The 24,197-nt window shown below is 40.0% G+C and overlaps 1 protein-coding gene across 7 annotated transcripts in view; it reads left to right on the top strand.

The window, feature by feature from the left end:
• Positions 1-2,615: 2,615 nt before the first annotated feature.
• The window catches only part of RBBP8 (RB binding protein 8, endonuclease), a 75,328-nt gene continuing 53,746 nt past the window's right edge, over positions 2,616-24,197 (top strand). For 3 of the 7 annotated variants that reach the window (XM_059706476.1, XM_059706471.1, XM_059706475.1), the window contains exons 1-3: positions 3,231-3,370; positions 7,641-7,849; positions 22,107-22,149. In XM_059706476.1, the coding sequence (XP_059562459.1) occupies positions 7,741-7,849; positions 22,107-22,149 (152 nt within the window). In that variant the 5' untranslated portion in view covers positions 3,231-3,370; positions 7,641-7,740. Of the gene's footprint in view, positions 2,749-3,230; positions 3,456-3,652; positions 3,775-7,640; positions 7,850-22,106; positions 22,150-24,197 lie in introns of those variants that run through there. The other 4 variants (XM_059706474.1, XM_059706472.1, XM_059706473.1 and 1 more) reach the window with 4 other exon arrangements.

Here is a 24,197-nt window from a genome sequence, read left to right as displayed (position 1 = left end):
AGGAAAGAAAAGAAGAAACCCAATATTATGAAAGGTTCAAAATAGCTGCTTCCCTGTTAAAGTAGTTTTCTCACTTCTTTGGGACTTCATAATATTTTCTACCAGGTAGGGAGCATATAGCTCCTTATTGGTGACAAATATCTGTGTGTATGCCCATCATTTCCACTGTTAAATTAATCATAGAATAATCTCATAAGGAGAAGCTAAGAATTGTGAATAGGTTCAAAGACTTTTATCAAAACATGAGAAATAGGAATCCCTCAAGTGATGCCCAATTCATTTACCCACAGAGTACCTCCTTTATGGCAGGCACTCAGGTAGTTTCTGAAGTAAAAAGGTTGTGACATCACCCTAGCCGGTTTGGCTCAATGGATAGAGCATCGGCCCACTGACTATAGGGGTTCAGGTTTGATTCTGTTCAAAGGCATGTAGCTCAGTTGCAGGCTCGATCCCCAGGCTGGGTGGTGGCAGGCAACCAATTAATGTATCTCTCTCACATCGATGTTTCTCTATCCCTCCCTCGTCCTTCCACTCTCTCTGAAAATCAATGGAGAAAATATCCTCAGGTGAGGATTAACAAAAATAAAAAGGTTTTGACCTCAAGAAATTTACAGTCTGCCTGGGCAGGTGTTGCTCAGTGGTTGAGCATTGACCCATGAACCAAAAGGTCACCGGTTCAATTCCAGATCATGGCACATACCCTGGTTGCAGGCTTGATCCTCAGTAGGGGGAGTGAAAGAGGCAGTCTATGGATGATTTTTCTCTCTCATCAATGTTTCCCTCTGTCCCTCTCCCTTCCTCTCGCTCTAAAAATCAGTAACATTAAAAAAGGATTAAATAATTTAAAGTATAACAAATGTAAGATGGGAAGGTACATAGTGCTCAAAGAGTATCTAATAGAAGAGACTATTAAAACAAGATAAAAGGATTAGTAATCGCTAGGCATAGGGTGGGGAAAGGTTTGTTTCAGAATTCCAGAGGCAACAGCATGCAAAGCCCTAGGATTAACAGGCCAGTGAGGCCAGAGGACAGAAAATGTTTGGAAATGAACCTGGGGGAGCAGGAGAGGCAGTTTAAAAGGGCTTTCTTCAGGATAACAGTAAGCCACTGAAGGGGTTTAGGCAGCATAGTGCCATTATCAAACTTATTTTTCAAGATTATCGTAGCTGTAGTGTAGAGGGGTGTTCTCAAAGTAGGCAAAACTTAAATGGGAGAAGATACTAGATTTTAACTTTTTCTCATCCTTTAAAAAATGTCTTAGATGTATTAATAAGGGCTAGTGTTTACTGAATACATACTACCCATCTGAACGCTCTACTAAGCAGTTTACATGATTAACTCATTGACTCTTCATAACTCTGTGAGGTTGGTACTATTATTATCCTCATTTTACAGATAAGAAAAATGAGACAGGTTAAGGTCACATAGGAAGTATTAGAGCCGGATTCAAAGCCAGGATGTCTGGCTCATTGGATTATATACCCACTTTTCAGCAATACATGTATACAACTTAAAAATACACATGAATTGAGAACAGATGCTTAAAACTGCTCCTGAACACCAGTTTAGGTGGGGTTGTTGGTTGGGTGGGCATGAACAGCAGACTAGGTGAGAGATAATGGTATCCTGAAATATGGGGGTAGTAATGAAGAGAAGGGGATGGATTTGGGAGATAATTGGCGAGTAAAATGGACAGGACTTGGTGATAGACTGGGTATGGGGGTTAAGGGAGAAGGAGCCAAGGATGATTCTTGACTTACATAAATGGATTGGACCATGAAGCCGCTGACAGAGGCCAGAGCAGCAGGTGAGGTCATTCCGTTATGACAGTTTTTCTTTGGACCACAAGCACACTGTCCTTTCAATGTGCCATTAAAAGACAAACTGATTACAGGGTCTTTCCATTTGTAACAAAACTCTCCATTTTCATTATAACATTTTTACAAGCAATTATATCTCCTACGTTGTATTAAGAATGGCATGGTCAAATTTTCACCCATTTTCTCTAAAGGTGAAATGAATTAAGTCATAAAAGTTGGAAGTGGATGATGTTTGCTATAACAGGGCCATGAAAGTTCAACAGTCCTCGTCTTTAAAGATACCGGCGTCCTATAGGTTTGCTACAATGGTTCAGGAGCATCCTACTACGTTCCATCACAAGAAGTAAGCTGTGATATTCATTCCTGAAGATGGACAGTCATTGGAAAAACTACTTGTACATTTTGTATTTATGATTTCCTAAATACTACTTAGCCTTTTAAAGTTTATAGCATTGCCCTCTGTCTTCCTCCCAGGTCTTAGAAGAATCCCAGAAAAGAATTGAACTGGTTTAACGGATACTGTGATTCTACTCCATTCTGTTTATTTCCTTCAACTTCATTTGTAGAACTTCTAATGCTAAAACGCTTCTTTCAGAAATCAAGATAAATAGGAAAACATATTAACAGTTCGAATGTTACTAGCCACAGGAAATGCTGATTTTAAAAAAACACCAAATTGGGTAACTCAGCTGGTGAGAGCGTCATCCGGATCCACCAATGCACGGAGGGTTGCGACAGCAAAATCGACGTTCCTCTTGCCCTCCCTCTTCCTCTCTCGCTCAAACAAAACAAAACAAAAACTAATCTATTGCTCCAACAAATAATGCGGGTCACTTCGTCTATTTCAGGTTCTCCAGAAACTTTCCACTACACCTCAGCAAAACAGACATCGTCTTGCCGCCGGGTCCGGCCCATCACCGAACTGCAGGTAACAGTGACAAGGCAGCGAACGGCGTTAACCAGCCCTCCCCGCCCTCCTCCGTTCCTTTAACTTCCCCCTTGGTACAGGCCACTCATATGCTTTCCCCGAAATGTGCTCAGTCAGACACGTGTATAAATTTCGCGTCACACCAAGGAATCGATTCTTCCCAAACGAAGCCTCGTGAGCTTCCGGCCCGGCGTCCCCAAACGCGGCGGCGGTCGCCGCTCCCGGAGCCGCCGCGCCGGGCCACGCAGCGGAGGCGCCCCGCTCGTCGGCGTCAGCAGCCTCCGCGGGGCCGCCGTGTGGACCCCACTCCTCCGCGGCCGGCCGGAGGCCGCCACCTCCCTGCGCGGCGGCGGGAAGGGGCGGGAGCTCCCAGGAACACCCGCGTGACGTCGCACGGGCTCGAGGAGGGGCAGGTTCGGCCGCCTCCGACCCGGCCGGCGGCCCTCGGGCCCGGCCCCACCCCCGGAAAGCGCGGGCTGCCCTGAGGGGCCAGCTTTCCCGCCGCGCGTTTGGCAAGTCAGGGAGGGGGGAGGGAGAGAAGCCAGCGGCCGTCTCCTCACAGCCCGGACGCGCGTCGGCATCCGCGCCGGCTTCCGAGAATCTCGAGGCAGCCTTGGAAGCCGTGAGTAGAAGGAAACTCTTTCCCGCGACCCGGAGCGCTGGGTCGGAGAGGCCACTTCCGGCCTGGGGCCGCGCGCTGACCGAGGGCGTGTGACCCTCGGCGTGGGGAGCGCCGTGTGGCTCTGGGGTTGAGCAGGAGTAAGTCCTAGGGCCGGGCGCCGGCTGGCTGGAGGGGAGAGAGGGCGGCTCGCGCTCGGGCTGCTGCTGGATCTCCCGCGTCGGCTTTGGACTGGCGTCCCGGCGCCGAGCCCGCCCCGCGCCTGCGCAGACGCTGCCCCGCGCGGGCGTGGCCCCTCGCGCTTTCGGTGCCAGGCGCCCTGTGAGCCTCCGGGGAGTGAGTGCGCGGGAGGTGAGGCTGACGGCTGAGGGTCCCGGACAGGGAGCCTGTGGACCTCGGCTTTGCCAGTAAGAGCACCGCCCAAGTCCCGTCCGGTTTAGGGCTCCTGCGTGGCTCGAGGCACGGCTCTTGCCTGGCCTGTGCGAGAGTGCGGGTGGTGTGACGGGTGACGTTCCATCGAGCGCCCTCGGCGTGGTGGCCGACACGCTGCGGGATGCACGGAGGTGTGTCCTGTGAGCACAGCCCTCGGGCCCAGGGCGCGGCCGGAGAGGCCAGAGGCACATCTCTGAGGTCTCAGCGCGCACCGTCGTGCCCAGAATAACGGTTCACTGCCAAAGAGGTGCCCACAGAAAGCGCCGGGCGTGCCCCATAGGGTGGAGATGGTTTTGTGAGCCAGAATTTGCAAGTTTAGTATTGATGAATTGCTTGGGGAGTAACTTTTTTACCACCTCTGAAGATATATTTCTTAAAGGACACTTTTTTACACTATTGGTTTTAAATTAATACTATTCATTTTAAAATCCATATTAGTAACTAAAACTTTTGTTTTACACTGTTTATTTAATAGGAACAATGAATTTACCTGGTTTGCGTTACTTAGCAGTATTTTGTAGTTATTGGCACCTCGACTTGAGTTCCAGCTGTGATAAAGCCTTGTCCCATCAATATCACCTTGGAGTCAATCTCTTAAGCCTGTTTCTCCAACTCTAAAATGAAATTAATAATAGTAGCTGTTTTATGGAGTTCTGAAAATTAGGATAAAAATGAATATAGAACATCATGATTCTTGGCATATAGTGAACACTTAATAAGTGGCAGCTTTTATTGACAGTAGTATTGGCCCATTGATTTATCTTTTAGGGTTAAGAAATAGAATACAAGTCCTAGCCGGTTTGGCTCTGCGGATAGAGTGTCGGCCTGCGGACTGAAAGGTCCAGGGTTCGATTCCGGTCAAGGGCACATGCCTGGGTTGTGGGCTCGATCCCCAGTAGGGGGCGTGCAGGAGGCAGCCGGTCAATGATTCTCTCTCATCATTGATGTTTCTATCTCTTTCCCCCTCTCCCTTCCTCTCTGAAATCAATAAAAAATATATTTTAAAAAGAAAAAAATAGAATACAAGTCTCTTTGGAAATAAAACTGTACTAATGCAATGCACCCAGTCCCACTTTAAAAAAAAACAAAAACTATATAATAAAGAGTTAATATGCAAATTGACTTTCACACCCTGGCAAAAGATGGCCTGCAGGGGAGGGCAGTTGGGGGTGACCAGGCTGGCTGGGGAGGGCAGTTGTGGGGGGACCAGGCCTGCAGGGAAGGGCAGTTGGGGGGGACCAGGCCTGCAGGGGAGGGCAGTTGGGGGCGATCAGCCTGCAGGGGAGGGCAGTTGGGGGCAATCAGCCTGCAGGGGAGGGCAGTTGGGGGGGACTGGGCCTGCAGGGGAGGGCAGTTGGGGGCAATCGGGCTGGCAGGGGAGGACAGTTGGGGCGATTGGCCTGCAGAAGAGGGCAGTTGGGGGCAATTGGGCTGGCAGAGGAGCAGTTAGGCATTGATCAGGCTGGCAGGGGAGTGGTTAGGGGGTGATCAGGCTGGCAGGCAGGCAGGCGAGCAGTTGGGAGCCAGCGGTCCTGGATTGTGAGAGAGGGATTGGGCCTAAACCAGCAGTCACACATCCCCCGAGGGGTTCCAGATTGGAGAGGGTGCAGGCTGGGCTGAGGGACCCTTATGGATGAATTTCGTGCACCGGGCCTCTGGTTATGAAAATAATAAACGTACACAAGAGAGACACTAAAATTAAGAACGCCCTCATATACCTGCCCATCCATTGTCCAGCTTCAGTTATTACCCAAGTGCAGCCCTTCTTGTTTCATCTCCCCACCCAGCATCCTTTTGTTCATTTTAGCTGGAGTATTTTAAAGCAAATCTCAGAGAACATGTCAATTTACCTGTAAACACCTCAGTATATACCTTTTTATCAGATAAAGGACTTTTTAAAAAATATATTTTACTGATTTTTTACAGAGAGAAAGGGAGAGTTAGAAACATTGATGAAAGAGAAACATCGATCAGCTGCCTCCTACACACCTTCTACTGGGGATGTGCCCGCAACCAAGGTACATGCCCTTGACCGGAATCGAACCTGGGACCTTTCAGTCCGCAGGCCGACGCTCTATCCACTGAGCCAAACCAGTTAGGGCAGGACTTTTTTTTTTTTTAACATGACCACATCATTATCATACCCAAGAAAATTAAAAATAATTCCCTAATATTGCCTAAAATTCAGCCTATATTCCATTTTCACTGATTGTTTCAAAAAAGTATAGTCACAACTTTTGAAAACTTAATAAAAGCAGTTTTATTTTTGTAATACTTTAGTTTTATTTTTTTAATATATTTTATTGATTTTTGACAGAGAGGAAGGGAGAGGGATAGAGAGTTAGAAACATCGATGAGAGAGAAACATCGATCAGCTGCCTCCTGCACGCCCCCTACTGGGGATGTGCCCGCAACCAAGGTACATGCCCTTGACTGGAATCGAACCTGGGACCTTTCAGTCCGCAGGCTGGCGCTCTATCTACTGAGCCAAACCGGTTAGGGCTACTTTACAGTTTTAAAAATTTGTTTTATTATTGATTGATTTTTTAGAGAGAGGCAGAGATAGATTTATTGTTCCACTTATTGATGCATTCATTAGTTGCTACTTGTATGTGCCCTGACTGGAGATCCAACCCACAATGTCAACATATTGGGGATGGATGGCAGTCTAACCAGCTGAGCTACTTGGCCAGGGCTGCAGTACTTTACAGTTTACCAAGTGGATTCACACATCATCTTGCTCCCTTTAGAAATATCACCTCTTATTTTAGCTTCTTCATCAGAGACCTCAAGAAATGGTTAGCAAAAGACATATCAGTTTGGGTACTTGTTGGTAAGGCATTGACTAAGGAACCAGATGTGAGGTTTAATAAACTTGTTAATCATTTTACTTTTTTAATGGCAGCTAGTTAATGGTTTCAATTTAAGAACACATTAAAATATTTATTAATTCACTTTAACTTCTTAATAGCCTGTTGCTTCCTTCAAGGGCTATACAAATAATCAACCTTTTCACCGTTGCTCTGAGAGAGGTACAAAATACCTTAACCCTAGTTGCCTTGTTATTAAATGTTTCTGTGTTCATAGATCTTTGCTGTATCTGTATCTTGCTTACTGACTTCATGAGAAAGTTATTCAGATACTCATATGTGTTAATACGTCAATCATCTTTCTTGTTCTTTATAATGTATGTGGCTTTGTATGTATGTAGATGTGTGTGTGTGTGTGTGTGTGTGTGTGTGTAGAATGGTTAAGTCAAGAATGCTTTAGAATGTTTTTTTCTGTTTTTGGTTCAATATATTGTTGCATTCTATATCAATTTAAAAGTTTAAAAAGCAAATTCTTTTAGAATGGTGTATCAATATTGATGTCTATATTAGTATCCTTTCATTTTAACATAATCTAGGTAATTACTTTTTTCTAGGAGGAATAAGAGAAAATTTTTTTTATTTTTTTTTATTTTTTTTTTATTTTTTTTTTTTATTGCTTAAAGTATTACAAGGGGTATTACATATGTATCCATTTTATCCCCCCGCCCTAGACAGTCCCCTAGCCTCCCCTATCACCCAGTGTCTTATGTCCATTGGTTATGCTTATATGCATGCATACAAGTCCTTTAGTTGATCTCTTAGAATAAGAGAAAATTTGCCTGAAAATTTAGCTTAACTAAAATCCAGGTTATTAAAATCAGAGCTTTTTTCACCATAATCCTCTTTCTTCACACCCCTCCTCCCCCCAATCCTCAACGTTATTGATTATAAGTCAATTAGGAAAACTGGCTGGACTCAAATTACATAAAGGTAAATGCAGGATTTATTTATGTTGTAATCTGTCATTTCAGGTATTTCAGCTGTCCAAAGACAACTTCATACCTGTATAATGTAACAGAAAAAGTCAAAAATACATTAGGCAAGTAGAACTGTGGAGCATATTCAAGCAAGATGAACGTCTCTGGAAGCAGTTGTGGAAGCCCTAGTTCTGCAGAGATATCTAATGACTTTAAGGATCTTTGGACAAAACTAAAGGAGTGTCACGATAAAGAAGTACAAGGTAACATATTTTCTTCAATATTTACCACAACAGCGTTGTACTGAGACTGTAATAATAATAACTAATTTTGTCTGACGGTTCAAAGGTCTCATTTTTAAGGTATCTGTGCTATTATAATTTTTGTGATTAATTTTTATGGTTAAGTTGTAGCTTTTCACCTACAGACAACTACTACAGTATGTAGCTTTTGCACAGTTTAATAGTTACTTGTAGTAATATGTATGGTATAACGGAAAGAGCATAGAATTTTTTAACTGAATATCTGGATTTGAATTCTGATTTAATTAATCTACATGCTCTCTGATCTCAAGTTACATAACTCTAAACTTAATTAATTCATTTGAGAAATCTTTGGGAATCTATTTGATACCAATACTTAGCTACTAAGGCAAATGACAGTTTGCCTTCAAAGAACCTGCAGTCTGATAGAGTCATATGAACAGATCATTACAGTGTAATGAAATAAGAGTTTAAAGTTTATATGAAATGCAGTTAGTGAGCAGATGATATAGCAGTCGTGGTTAGTATGAGTATATGAATATTGGTGATTGTGTTAAAGTGTATTCCATATAAAGGGATGTTCTATTGAAGCTAAACTCAAGGTTTGATATTAAGCTTTGATATACCTATCTAATTCTGTAACTTTACTGTAATACATTTTTGTCATGGGTGGGAAATGCTTCATATTGTATTTGTTTCTTGCAATCATAGGTTTAATTCTATACTATTTTATAGTTTTAACATTATACTGGAGTTCCATTAAAACATAATCCACCTGAATCAGAAGTATAATATGTGGGTCTATGTTAGAACTTTCCCATGGTATATTTAGTTTGGTAAAATCTTATGATAATGGACTCATTAATTAATGAGTTCTGAAAAATGAACCCAGAAATATTCTTGTAAGTCCCAGTGTACTTGGAGATAATTGTTCAAGAAATGTTTTGGGGGGCACTTATTATGTGCCAGTCCTTTATGAATAAAAATGAATCATATACAGTCCTGGTTTTAAGGGATTTTGTAGTGTATCATTTTATCTGGGAATATAAAGGAAGAACCAGGTGTATATGTTGGGGGCAGAGTGGGTGGTTTACTGATAGACCAGGCTTTGTAATTGGATTAAGTCTAATTAACTAGTATGTACTATGCTGAAGGCAAGTTGTCATCATACTTTGTCTTTAGGATTAAATCTAAAACTTTCATCTTTCATTGATTGCAAGTGGATGGAAATAGTGCTAAGCTGAGAATGAGGCCATGTGATGGAGTGGTTAAATCCATGAATTCTCCATCTAGACTACCACTATTCAAAAGCCATGTCCACCACTTGAATAGAGGTGGTGACCTTGTGCAAGTATTTAACTTTATACTGCCTCAGGTTCCTTATCCTATATAATAAAAGCCTAAAATGCAAATCGACCGAACAGCGGAATGACCTGTTGCTAGGATGCGCACTGACCACCAGGGGGTAGGCACTCAACAAAGGAACTGCCCCCAACCTGCAGGCCACAGGCCGGCCAACGTGGGTGCCAGCGGGGGGCCCCTGATCACCCTGCCGGTCGCTCCACAGATTGGCCCTGATGGTCAGCCAGGCCTAGGGACCCTACCCGTGCAAGAATTTTGTGCACCGGGCCTCTAGTCTATAAAATAAAGATACTAATAATAGCTACCTCATTATATTAAACTAGAGGCCCACTGCATGAAAATTCATGCACTTGGGTGGTGGGGGACATCCCTCAGCCTGGCCTGCACCCTCTCACAGCCTGAGAGCCCTCAGGAGATGTCCAACTGACAGCTTAGCGCTGCCAAGGAGGCGGGAGAGGCTCCCGCTACCGCTGCTGCACTCGTAGCCATTAGCCCGGCTTGTGGCTAAGCAGAGCTTCCCCTGTGGGAGCACACTAACCACCAGGGGGCAGCTCCTATGTGGAGCGTCTGCCCCCCTGGTGGTCAGTGCGCATCATAGCGACTGGTCGTTCCACCGTTAGGGTCCATTTGCATATTAACCTTTTATTATATAGAATAGCTTAATACATTTAAAGCATTGGAAGAATGTCTGGCACATAGTAGGCAATGTTTCTGTTAGCTGTTGCTATCATTCTGAAGCAGCAAGGATTTGTATCAATTCCCAGCTGGAGACAATGGGTTACTACAAAAAAGTTGTAACAGATGTTTCACATACTGATTACTTATTAATCTCCATGGTACTTTTTTTTTTAACTCCTGATTTCTTGGAGGAAACAGAAAGAATGACCAAAATAATAATATGAGAAAATTTAAATTTAAATGTTTAGGAAATCTTAGAAAATTCTTACTTTCGATTTTCAGGGGGCAGGTGACAGGGAGAAGTGAGGATACTTACTTTAAGAAAAATTGTCATGAAATATATATACATAATATAACATCTTAACCATTCTTAAGTGTACAATTTAGTGGTATTAAATACATTCATAATATTGTGTAGTCATCACCAACCATCCATCTCTATAATTCTTTTCATCTTGTGAAACTGAAACTCTATATCCACTAAACAATAACTCCCTGTCCAACCCTCCCTCCAGCCCCTGGCAACCACTGTTCTACTTTCTGTCTATGATTTTAACTACTCCATGTACCTCATATAAGTGGAATCATACAGTATTTGTCTTTTTTGTGATTGGCTCTCTTTACTTAGTATAATGTCCTCAAGGTTTATCCATGTTGTAGCAGATTTCAGAATTAACTTTCTTTTTAAAATAGAATTTCTAATTTTCCATAGTATGTCCATGCCATATTTTGCTTATCCATTCATTTACTGGTGGACATTTGGGATGCTCTTTTAGCTGTTGTGAATAATGTTGGTTGTTATGAACATGGATATACAAATATCTCTTCAAGATTTTGTTTTCATTTATTTTGGGTATACATAAAAGTTGAATTGCTGGATCATATAGCAATTCTATTTTTGACTTTTGATGAGCTTCCATACTGTTTCCCCTTGTGGCTACATTATTTTACATTCTCACCAACAATGCACAAGGGTTTCTATTTCTCTACATTCTGCCCAAAATTTGTTATTTTCTGTTTTTCTTTTCCTTTCTTTTTCTCTCTTTCTTTATTCCTCTCTCTCTCTTCCTCTCTCTCTGGTAGTAGCCTTCCTAATGGATGTGAGGTGGTATCTCATTGTGGTTTTCATTTGCATTGCCTTACTGATTAGTGATGTTGAACATCTTTTCCTTTACTTATTGGTCATATGTATATCTGTGGATAAATGTTTATCCAAGACTTTTTAATCAGGTTGCATTTGTTTTGTTATTGAGTTACAGGAATCCTATATAATCCTATATAATAAAAGGCTAATATGCAAATTGACCAAACAGTGGAACAACCAGTCTCCGTGACGCGCACTGACCACCAGGGGGTAGATGCTCAATACAAGAACTGCCCCTAGCCCGCAGACCCCAGGCCAGCCAAGGCAGGTGCCAGCGGGGCCCCCACCCCGATCGCCCCACCGGTCGCCCCGCAGAGGAAGGCAACCAGCTGCAGAGGACAGGGCCGGCGAGTGGGCGGTACCAGGCTAGCCAAGGCGGGTGCCAGTGGGGCCCCCCCAATCACCCCGCCAGTCACCCCACAGATCAGCCCTGATCGCTGACCAGGCCTAGGGACCCTTCCCATGCATGAATTTCATGCATCAAGCCTCTAGTTATTTGTATACTTTGGATAGTTATAGTTCCATATACTTACAGTTCCATATAAGTATATATATCAATCTCATTAGATATATGATTTGAAAATACTTTCTCCCATTCTCTGGATTGCTTTTTCAATATTAATTGTGTCCTTTGATGCACAGGATATTTTAATTTTGATATAGTCCAATTTATCTCTTTTGTTGTTATTGCCTGTACTTTTGATATTATATCCAAGAAATCATTGCCATATCCAATGTTATTAAGCTATTGCCCTATGTTTTCATCTAATAGTTTTATAGTTTTAGCTGGTATGTTTAGCTCTTTGATCCATTTTGAGTTAAAATTTGTTTATGGTTTAAGGTAAGGGCCCAACTTCATTCTCTTGCATGTAGATATTTAGTTTTCCCAGCACCATTTGTTGAAAAGATTGTCCTTTCCCCATTGAATGGTTTTGGAACCCTTGTCAAAAACCATTTGATCATATATGCAAGAGTTTATTTCTGGATTCTATTCTATTCCACTGATCTATATGTCTGTCTTTATGCCAGTACCACAGTTTTAATTTTGCTTTTTATTACGTTTTGAAATCAGAAGGTATGTGACCTTCAACTTTGTTCTTAGTTCAAGATTGTTTTGGCTATTCGGAGTCTCTTAAGATTCCTTATGATTTTTAGGACATATTTTTCTATTTCTGCAAAAAACATCATTGGAATTTTGATAGAGATAGTATTGAATCTGTAGATCTCTTTGAGTAATATTGACATTTTAATAGTAAGTCTTCCAGTTTATGAATAGGAAGTGTCTTTCCATTTATTTATGTTTTTAATTTGTTTTAGCAACACTGTAGCTTTTATTTTATAAATCTTTCATCTCCTTGGTTAAACTTATTCCTAAGTATTTTATTCTTTTGGATGATATTTAAAATGGAATTGGTGGGGTGGTTTTTTTTGTTTTTTAATTTTTACTTATTGATTTTAGAGAAAGGAAGGGAAAGAGAGAGGGACATACATTCATTGTTCCACTTATTTATACATTCATTAGTTGATTCTTGTATGTGCCTGCTGACTGGGGATCGAACCCACAACCTTGGCATATTAGGATGACAATCTAAAGAAGTGAGACACCTTACCAGGGCTGGAATTGTTTTTTGAATTTCCTTTTCAGATTGTTCATTGTGAGTCTATAGGAACACCACTGATTTTTACATGTTGACTTTGTATCCTGCAACTTTGCTGAAAGTCTTCATTTCTTTATTGTAGCTTTTGAAGGTCTAGCTGAGATAAACATTAGAAACTCTTAAAAAAATTTTTTATGAAAGGTGGGAATTTAACCACCTTTACTCCACATCTTTTACTGCTCTATTATGCTCATTCTTTGATAGATTATTCTGATCCATGTTTCCATTAAAAACCTCTTTCAACATACAGGATTGCTAATGCAGAGTATAGTAGTTTTCATTTAGAAATCCAGATATCAGTGGAGTTACTATTGTTTTATCTGTTTTTTTAAACTTAAGCTTTTTTTTCTAAAAATGTCAAAACACAAAATAAGCAGTGAAAAGTTATCCCTCTCCCGCACCCACACATACAGGTAACTACTTTTATTATTTGTGTGTGTGTTCATCTCTGTTCTTTTCTAATTTAAAGTTTAAGATTTTTTATTTTAGGAAATATTACACATATACAAAACTGAAGAAAGTAGTATAATGAACTATATACCCATCACTCAACTTCAACCATTGTCAGTACATGGCCAGTCTTGTTTTACGTATTTTCCATGTATTTCTTTATCCCTCTTCCACTCAGTTATTTTGAAGTCTCTAACATAACTTCATCTATAAATACTTAAGTATAATTCAGAAATCTTTTTTAACAAAAACAAAATGCCATTATCTCACTAACAAAACCGATTCTCCAGTATCATCTAATATTTAGTAAATGATAGTGTTCAAATGTCCCACTTATCTAAAATGTCTTTTTTTAGTTGGTTTGTTCAAATCTGTACTTAAAAGACAGCTCCATGTTGTATTTGATTAATAAATCTATTGATTTTTTTCAGTGTAGTTTCAAATTTGTTGTTAGTAATAAAGATCTAATTTTAAATTGGTATTCTTTCAGTCATATGACTAGGGACAAATATAAATATTTTATACTAATTCTGCTCTTCAGTTGATTACACTGTCTTCTCAGAAAATCTGGTGTGAAACATTGAAGAAAGATTCTGAGTTTGAGTACAATTTAGTCATTCAGTAGCAATTTCTGAGAATACAATAGTGAAGAAGACACAGTAGGTTTTGCAGGCATTGTATTCATTTTCTTTAGGATAATATTTATACACTGTAATTATATAATGAAATGATAGCAAAAATAAGCCAGTTATAAGATTGTCTTGGTAAGACTGATAACAACAATATAATCGGCTACACGTATATTTTCTAAAACTGGGAAGGAATGAACAATGTCTCCCAACTTCTGTCAGAGAGCAGCAGTGTCTTCCTTTTGGTTTGTAACGCTGTGACCTCAGCTCGTAGGCTTACCAGTAAGAACAGCTTCAAGGTTCAGCAGCTTTATAGGAGCTACAGGTTATATATAAAGCTTATTCTTTGTGACCTGGAAGTGAAGTAAATGCAATATTTTGAAATAATTTAAATAGGACCAGGTGTACTTGAGTTTTTATTAAACATTTGATAGAGGAGAATTAGTATTCTGCCATCTTCAAGCATAAGGTTAAATTCTTTATCCTTCATATAATTATATTCTGTTGTTTTATAACTGGTTATAAAACGATCATTAAATTTTTATTATGCAGAGTCCCTATCTTACTCATCTTTACATCCCCGTAGGTAAAAGTGCTTGGCACATAGTAAAAAATCAGTAAATGGTATCTGAATGAATTGCATAGTTTCTAACTGGATCAATGGAACATTTTCTTAAATATGAGTTTTTAAAGTCCCCAAATGTATGAAAATATCAAAATTAAATATCTGTCTAAAACTCAGAAATACTCTACTACTATTTACTTTAAATTTTCTATTTTTAGAAAATAGTGTAGAAAGTTGGGAAAGGAAAAATAAGCCCCCATTCTATAAAATTACATTTGTTTATTCTTTCCTAGTTTTAAAAGATATGCATGTAGCTTATTGTATTGTGATTAGTGTACATGTTTTATTCTTGCTTATTTTTGCTATTATTTTATTATTTTCCTAAACCGTGTTTATTTTTCACTTTGCACATCATCATTTTAGAATTTTTATACATGCCACTTAAAACTGAGCCAGTTTTACTTTTAAGCTCTTAACAGGGATAACATATTTATCAGATTTCATCATGTTTCTTGGTGTTTCGGGGGCTTCAGGAGACTTCTATTTTATGAGGAAACATCAAGAAGATAAATAATATGCTGTTTGATAAGAAAAATATGCCAGCCCTAACCGGTTTGGCTCAGTGGATAGAGCGCCAGCCTTCGGACTGAAGGGTCCCAGGTTCGATTCCGGTCAAGGGCGTGTACCTTGGTTGCGGGCACATCCCCAATAGGGGGTGTGCAAGAGGCAGCTGATGGGTGTTTCTCTCTCATCAATGTTTCTAACTCTCTATCCCTCTCCCTTCCTCTCTGTCAAAAATCAATAAAATATAAAAAAAAGAAGAAAGAAAAATATGCCATATTCATCAGATTATAGGACATGTAAAGTGCACAAAGGTTACATAGTATATAAATTTTAAAAATTATACTCCTTGTAACTGTTATAGTCCTCACACTCCCAGGTGAGTTTATAATCACTGAAAAACTTTAAGGGAGGAATACAGCAGTTGTTGGTATTTGATTAATATCCATGTGCTTTATGAATGGTAGGTGTTGGATATATGTTTGAGCTAATGACAGAAGATAATCTCTGGTACATTATAATATATCGGTCAGAATACTTTTTCCATTTTAAATCACGGATTTTTAAAGATACTGAATGCGTACTATTTTTTTTAAGTATTATGTTATTTAAAAGCATTTTGGTTGGGGCTGGGCAGATTTGCTGAGAGCAGGATTTTTTAAGAGTCCTTTGTCAATGTGTTTCACACAGTTCCATATAAAATGAGATCCTCCAAATGTATGATAACATCAAAGATGTGCCTGAAGGGTGCTTCATTTTTTTTTTTTTTTTTTTTTTTTTTTTTATTTTAAATCAAATTAGGAGTCATCTTTATTACAGTGTCTCTAAATTAAGATGCCATTTTAAAAACATGATGATTACTAAACTGCCTATGAAATCATAAATCTTCCAAACTGAGAGGACTGACACTAGGTCTGTGGCTTAAATGCGGGTACGTGCAAGCTCCTTCAAAGTCATAAATGACTCTCACGTATCATCTTAGCCATCTGCTGCTCTGTTTGACCTTATCCCACTGTGTTCAGGTCGCTGCTGGTGCTTGAGAAATGTCCCCTTGTTCTGCGGGCACCATTCTGCGGCTGTGGGACTCAGCTGCAGAGAATCGTTACCGGGCTCACTGTTCTGCTGGAGGAGCAGCCGCTGCTCCTGCCCTGCAGGGCTGGAGGTGAAGGGCTCATCACTGAGAGCAGCAGCCGCGTTTTGAGAGTAAGGAGGCCTCCAGGCATTTGTGTAGGAAGGATTCCGGGATCTTCTGTGAATTGTCTTTTTGGCGCTCATCCTTCCCGTCCACCCCACATGCTAGCCTTGTTCTTCACCAAAAAGCACTGTAAGGTCACGTGGAAGTGAGAACAGGGAAAGAGGAAATCAATAAAAGGTAGGCTAGTAAGCCATTTTCCACTGCGGACACGCAGGGTGAACGCTCTCAGGGACTGCGGGGAATGCATCTCAGGATTGGCCCTCTTTGGGGAAAGACGCTGGGTACTTACTGCCAACCATCATGTCTCATTGGCTGAGGGTCACTCTTGGAGCTTTAACCTTTAGTGCTTCATTTTTTTTAAGGTGGGTGATCCACTTGGAGAAACCAGTATAAGAGGCTATTTGAAAGACATCAAACATGGACTTGTCCGGACTTTGCAGGTTTTGAAGTATATATAGGAATCAAAATTGACTCATTACTTTTAAACGTTAATGTCAGTTTAAAAAAAGAAAGAAAATGTTATAAATGGTAGTAATTGAGATATATAATTTTCACTTAGGCATCCAAGAAAGTCTGGCCATAGGAACTTAGGTCCATCTGAATACCTTCTATATGTATTTCTCATTTGACCAAAACATAATAAACTGGTAGCAAAAACATACATACAAGGCAGTACATACACTGATCACAAGAATATAATAAGTTATGTGCATTTCTTTTAAAACTGAGAAATAATAAAGTGTTTCAACTTCTATTGAAGAATTACAATATTCTAACCAGACTATTTTTGTTGGAAAATTCTAGAGACATTTGTAACTGAGGTTTTTTTTATCTTTGGGATAATAATATCCTTTCATGATTGTTCCTTCTAATGCCTTATATTCCTTTTGTGACAAATGCTGGTGGTGAGTGTCAGGATTACACACAAATTCTTGTTGATAATACATAGTCTTTATGCTTTGAATTCAGAATTAATGTTTCAATAAAATTTAATAGAAATTTCAGAATTCTGAAGTTTTAATAAAATGTTCATTTGGGTACTTCTTTTGTTTTTGTTTTTTGGCCTTTTTAAGCCTTTCAACATCAAGTTTATTATTTAAAAGCATAGGTAACAAAATGGAATTTAGAATATGTTTTTCAGAATGCTACCATTTCAATAAATGGTCTCTTGTCCATGGCAGGTTCTGCTATCAGCATCTCACCTAATATTTTTTATATCTGGTAAATATGGTTATCAGTTTCATAGAAAACCAGGCAGATTAAGGGGTTCGGGGGGTTGGAGCTCCTTTGAAGAAATGGGAAGGTATGGAGGTTCTAATATGACAGGATAAATATTTCTTGATTCAGTTTTGGATTCCTCCTTTTATTTTCTTAGATGTTTCCTCAAAAATTACAAAAAGATTTTTGGATAATTTTCATATTAAGACTACACAAATTAACAATGCATGTAATTTTGGTTCATAACATCAGTTTCCTTCTCATTATTAAGAATACTATCAGTAAAAAAAAAGAGAGAATACCAGTATCAGTAACTCTCACATACGATATTTTTTTCATTTGCGTCAACATTCATAAATTCAATAAAATGCACAAAAATTTATTTAAACTTTTTGAGATAATTAAATCTTAAGAGCAAACTAAGCACACCTTAAATATGACTGCATCTCATAAAGAATTTTCACTTTGGAATTGAAATAATTTATTAGGCAATTACAGAAACATCAGTAGTAGACTTTTTGGTAGAAGGTAAATTACTTGGGCTATATATATATAAAGCCACTTTTGGTCAAAAAAGTGAGAACTAATATAAGTAAAATTAACAGCAATGATTTTATTTGGAATTTTCCCCTTATTTCTAAATTCTTAAATTTGTTTTATGTGTTATAACTATACACATGGGCTCTTAATTTTCATTTCCTCCAAAATTCACATAGGAGTTGGGTGTAGGGTTAATTGTAGTACAGTGCTTCGTCTTTTGAGCGCTCTTTCCTCAATGGGTGTCTCAGGGTGCCAGTGTTAAAATCCCAAATACTTTGTTGAACAGACTACTTGTCCATACAGGAGCTGCATTGTTGTATAGCCTCATTCCTTCCAATGGGTGTGGAGCAGGATTAAAGCACACTTTATAGGGGTTCTAATTGTAGATGCCTAATTGACTTGATGAATAGCAAATGCTAAAATTTAAACACACACATACATATACACACATAAACCTGTTTCAGGGCTGATCTGCATGACAGAACAAATGCCTCACAGGTGTTGAATGCTTACAAGATAAAAGAGTAGTCGTTCTATATTTCCTAAGAATTTTCTTTTGAAGTTTATATGGAATTTCTATCTTATTGTTTCTTTTTTTTAATGGTTCATGGCCAGAATCCATTTTATCTTTGGGTGCACTTTTCACTTCTAAAGGCGGATCTGAGTTTTAGCAGTCGGCTGAAATTTTTTTAAAAAGGAAGGAAAATCTGTCAAAAATACATTTTCACATACTTTAGGAAGGGAAGAAGAGCATTAAAAACTGAGAACTGTAGTCTTTGGCCCAGTAGGGTCACAAGTCCTTTTCTTAATTCTTCAAGAATGATTTGCTGTTTTACTAACTACTTCAAGGTCTCAGGAGTTTTTCATCATTACCTGAAAAAGAAGGAAGGTTCTCAAGCTAGGAATTTGACAACTAGATGGAAAACATTTTTAAAAATAAAAATCTATACTAATAAAAGGGTAATATGCTAATTAGACCAGGTCAACCAGACGTCTTCTGGATGTCTGACTTTCTTCTGGACAAAGCCACGGTGGCGGGGGTTGAGGCAGAGGTGATTAGGGGTGATCAGACCAGCAGGAGGACAGTTAGGGCGTGACCAGGCTGGCGGGGGGGCAGTTAGGGGGCGATCAGGCCGGCAGGCAGGCAAGCGGTTAGAAGCCAACAGTCCCAATTGCAAGAGGGACGTTCAACTGCCAGTTTAGGCTCCAGGGATCGGGCCTAAACCGGGAGTTGGATATCCCCTGAGGGGCCCCAGATTGGAGAGGGTGCAGGCCGGGCTGAAGGACCCCCAACCATGCACGAATTTCATGCACTGGGCCTCTAGTAATAATAAATGATCACACCAGTTTTCTTTAACATTCTTAAAATTTTTTTTCCCTTTACTATGTATATTTTAACAGCATTCCAACTCTCTTAGGACAATTGTTTTTCATATTTTTTTTTAGTTCTTAATAGATTTACATGTAATTGTAAAACAGTACAGCCTGGCCAATATGGCTCAGTGGTTGAGTGTCAACCTATGTACCAGGAGGTCACAGGTTCCTGGTCAGGGCACATGTCTGGGTTGTGGATTTGATCCCCACGGGGGATGGGTGACATTTAGGAAGTAGCTGATCAATGATTCACTCTCATCATTGATGTTTCTATCTCTCTCTTCCTCTCCCTTCCTCTCTGAAATCAATTTTTTTAAAAAATGTTAAAAATATATTTGTATTGATTTCATAAATTACTAGTATAGATTCTTAAAATGACAAAATGATAGAAATGGAGAACAGATTATGGTGGCCAGAAGTTGGAAGTAGAAGGTGCTGGGGACTTGAAAGGGTGGCATGAGGATAGTCACAGGAATGTGCAAATTGTCCGGGACTCCGTCACAGTAACAACCAAACAGCAGGCTGCATGGGGTGACCAGGCCGGCACAGGTGTTAGTGAGGGACGACCAAATGACTGAATAGCAGTCTGCGTGGGGCGACCAGGCCAGCAGGGGGGGCAGTTTGGGGCGACCAAACGACTGAACAGCAGTCTGCGTGGGGCGACCAGGCCAGCAGGGGGATTAGTGAGGAACGACCAAACGACTGAACAGCAGGCTGCATGGGGTGACCAGGCCAGCAGGGGGGGCAGTTGGGGGCGACCAGAGCAACTAGGCTGGCAGGGGGGGCATTTGGGGATGACCAGGCCAGCAGGGGGGGCAGTGAGGGGCGACCAGGCCAGCGGGGGGGGGGGGGCAGTTGGGGGCGACCAGGCCAGTGGGGGGGGGCAGTTGGGGGCGACCAGGCCAGTGGGGGGGGGGGCAGTTAGGGGCAATCAGGCCAGCAGGCAGAGGCGGTTAGGGGTGATCAGGCTGGCGGGGGGGGGGGGGAAGGCAGTTAGAGACGATCAGGCAGGCAGGCAGGCGAGCAGTTAGGAGCCAGCAGTCCCGGATTATGAGAGAGATATCCGATTGCTGGTTTAGGCCCGATCCGTAGGATGGCAGTCAGACATCCCCTGAGGGGTCCTGGATTGGAGAGGGCCCAGGCTGGGCTGAGAGGGGACCCCCCTCCCCCCACACAAATTTTGTGCACCAGGCCTCTAGTATTATATAAATGGAATAATATAGGATGTACCCTTTGAGATGGGCTTTTATTTTTTTTTAATATATTTTATTGATTTTTTTAGAGAGGAAGGGAGAAAGATAGTTAGAAACATCAATGAGAGAGAAACATTGATCAGCTGCCTCCTGCACACTTCCCCACTGGGGATGTACCCGCAACCAAGGAACATACCCTTGACCGAAATCAAACCTGGGACCCTTGAGTCCTCAGGCTGACGCTCTATCCACTGAGCCAAACAGATCAGGGCAAGATGGGCTTTTATTTTTTACTCACTATAATTTTCTTGTGATCCATCCAAGTCGTTGCATATATAAACACTTCATTCCTTTTTTATTGCTAAGTTGTACAAGGATGCACCACAGTTTTGATTTTTGTTTGTGTTTTTTAAGCAACTTGTGCATTCAAGGACATTTGGGATATTTCTTGTGTTTAGCTATTATGACTGAAGTTGTTGTGAACATTTGATTATAAGTTTACTCATAACATTTTATTTATTCAAATTATAGGCCATAGATATGAGGATAAAATGTATCATAACAGGTGGATATTTCCTGAGGTGAAATTTGAGATATAGGGCAAAAGTATAATGCAAAATAAAGTTCTCCAGGGTCTCTATTTTTTTTCATAATATCTGGTTTTCCTGGCATGATAACATTTCACTTGGGTTGATAAGAAGAGGTGATGTCCATATCAGTATCTTTGTGACTTTTAACTTCATCCCTAAGTCAGCACCATGGAAGGAGAAATACACTGAGTGGCCAGATTATTGTGACCACCTGACGTTTGTAGGCAAATTAGCTATAATTTCGCACTGAAGTTGCTAGAGGGCCAGACCATTATAAATAGGGAAGCAGGTTGTTTGCCACAAAAGTAGAAGTGGTTTTTTCCTGAAGATATGGGTAAACAACACAATTTAACAGCCTTTGAATGTGGGATATATTTGAACGTGAGTGGCCAGATTATTAAACACTAGTGCCCTTCGTTAAGTACTTTTCATAAACAATTTTGCTTCTAGTACAGGACTTCCTGCCACAATCTATTTTAATCCCAGAAGACTTGAGCCTATATGAGCACTATTACTGTTAGCAAATACATCCAATGGTCAGCAAACTCATTAGTAAACAGAGCCAAATATCAACAGTACTTCTTCAAAATAGACTCACCCAGGCCGAAAACCTACTTCTGCACATGGGCCACGAAGTTTCGATCGCACTGTATGCATGCCCGCACGTAGTATTTTGTGGAAGAGCCACACTCAAGGGGCCAAAGAGCCGCATGTGGCTCACGAGCCGCAGTTTGCCGACCATGGACATAGGCTATGTCAGAACATAGACCTTCATTTATATTGAACTTCTAATTATATATTTGCCCTTGGTTTTAAAAAGCAAATAACTCACACTTTATGTGAAGAAAATTTCCTTCTAGTTGACTATCATATAGTAGACTAAAAGCAATAATGTTACATATATACTTTTGTGACCTCAGGGTGTAAGTAAGGGAAATAACTCTCTTAAACTAATGGGACCTGGCTCATTATTCAGAGGCTAGTCTCAAGTGACTTATTAGTGTAGCAGTAGACTCATAAAAATTTTTAGATTAACTGCTTTAGAAATGGCAAAATGTATAAATAAAACACTATGGGTTTTTTTCCATTTTATTTTTCAGGTTTACAAGTAAAAGTAACCAAACTGAAAAAGGAACGAATTTTGTAAGTATCAACATATAACACTAATGTCTTACTTATAAAGTAATCGATACTGATGTCCTGTTTGACCTCAGTGTATTATTTATAAGGAAATTAGCTTTGCTTAGTGTAGCTAGTTGAGAGCAAGTTTTTTAAACTTCCAAAATAAAAAGAATAACTTGATTTTTAGTATAGTCTTAGTTAATATTTTCATATATTTATATTTTAATACAATTCTGATATATAATCTTTTTTCATAAAGTATTTATTAAGATGGGAAACTATCTATACGTTCATTTTGATCTGTCAACAGCATTCTTTTCTCAATTGTGATTAACACCTGGAATTTAACCTCAGAGGGCAGGTAGGGGAGGGTGGGGGTAAGGCGGAGAGATCAACCAAAGGACTTGTGTGCGTGCATATAAGCCTAACCAATGGACACAGACAACAGGGGGGTGAGGTCATGAGTGAGGGGGATTGGGGGGGTAATGGGGGATGAGGACACATATATAATACCTTAATCAATAAAGAAATTTAAAAAATAAAATAAAATACTACAGGAAGGGAAACAGAATAGTTCTGGGATTTCTAAGCTCATATAGGAAATGGGAACTAGCCCTAGCTGGTTTGGCTCAGGGGATAGAGCATCAGCCTGCGGACTGAAGGGTCACGGGTTCGATTCCAGTCAAGGGCATATGTCGGGGTTGCGGGCTCAATCCCAGTGTGGGGCCTGCAGGAGGCAGCCAATCAATTATTCTCTCTCATCATTGATGTTTCTATCTCTCTCTCCCTCTCCTCCTCTTAGAAATCAATAAAAATATATTTAAAGAAATGAGAACTAAATAGTCTACATCCCTTTTAATCGGTTCAAAATTACCAGTGGTTCTGAATTGTTTTGTTGTGAAGCCCAGAATCAGATCTGATTATCTAAGTCAAGAGCAGATTTTTACTCATGATTCTATAGAGCTTCCACATTCAGGAATCTGAAACAGACATATAGTAGAATATTATTACTTAATAACAAAAATTAATGTCATTGTGACTAATATTGCATTTGCTTTATGGTATATACCAGTGGGTCTCAGTTACTTCATATTCCTAAAGCTTCCAAGGCTGTAGCCAAAAGCTAGAGTTTGCCAAGCACCCATCAAACACACCTAGTTGTTTTCGCCATTATAATCTGAAAATTGCAGTTTTTCTTTACACCTAGAAAGTCATGTTAGAAGATGACTTAGATTCAAATTTGTAAAATCATAAATTTTTTAAATAGTTTTGAAGAATAATTTTATGATTCTCCTTAGTTAGTGACACTTTAAAATGTTTTGCATTGTTCAAAGTATATATATATTCTTAAATATTTTTTAAAATTTTTTAAAAGATTTTTAAATTGATTTAGAGAGAAAGAGAGAGAGAAACATCGATGTGATAGTTAAAGATCAATGGGTTGCCTCCTATACAGCCCTCCCCCCGACCCCCGGGGCTCGAGCCTACAACCCTGGACATATGCCCCAACCAGGAACTGAACTGGCAACACTTCTGTGCACGGGACGATGTCCAACCAACTGAGCCACATCGGCCAGGGCAAGGATATTTTTTTAAACATCCTTACTCATAGAATAGTCCATTTCTCTGTTTCTGTGGTAGTTGTTTAGTTTCTACAAAAGAGAAAATGTTTCTTTACTTACAGAGGAAATAAGAGAAATTATTTCTGAGTAGTAAATTTAGGATATGCATCTTATTAGTTAGGATAATTTCTTACTGTGAGAAAAAAACCACCAGATGTGACTTTTACAGTAAGGAAAACATATTCTTTCACATAAAAGGCCCGAAGCTGGGAGATTCTAGAACTGGTTAAAAAATCACCAGAGACTCTGTCTTTTCTATTCTCTGCCACCTTTAGTGTTTTGGCTTGTCCTATTAGCCTTCATTGCAGAATGTCAAGATGGCCACCATCATTCTAGTTACCACTTGCAGATCCTCCTTGTATCCCTTTCTAATAATTATAAAAGTTTGCCAGAAGCAGCCCCCAGTGGATTTAACTCTGACTCAGTGATGGTTATTGTGTGCTCATT

Source organism: Myotis daubentonii, chromosome 8 (assembly GCF_963259705.1).
Source record: "Myotis daubentonii chromosome 8, mMyoDau2.1, whole genome shotgun sequence".
In the NCBI taxonomy this organism is placed as follows: domain Eukaryota; kingdom Metazoa; phylum Chordata; class Mammalia; order Chiroptera; family Vespertilionidae; genus Myotis; species Myotis daubentonii.
Note: the sequence above shows the minus strand (reverse complement) of the source record. Positions and strands in the feature narration are given on the sequence as shown.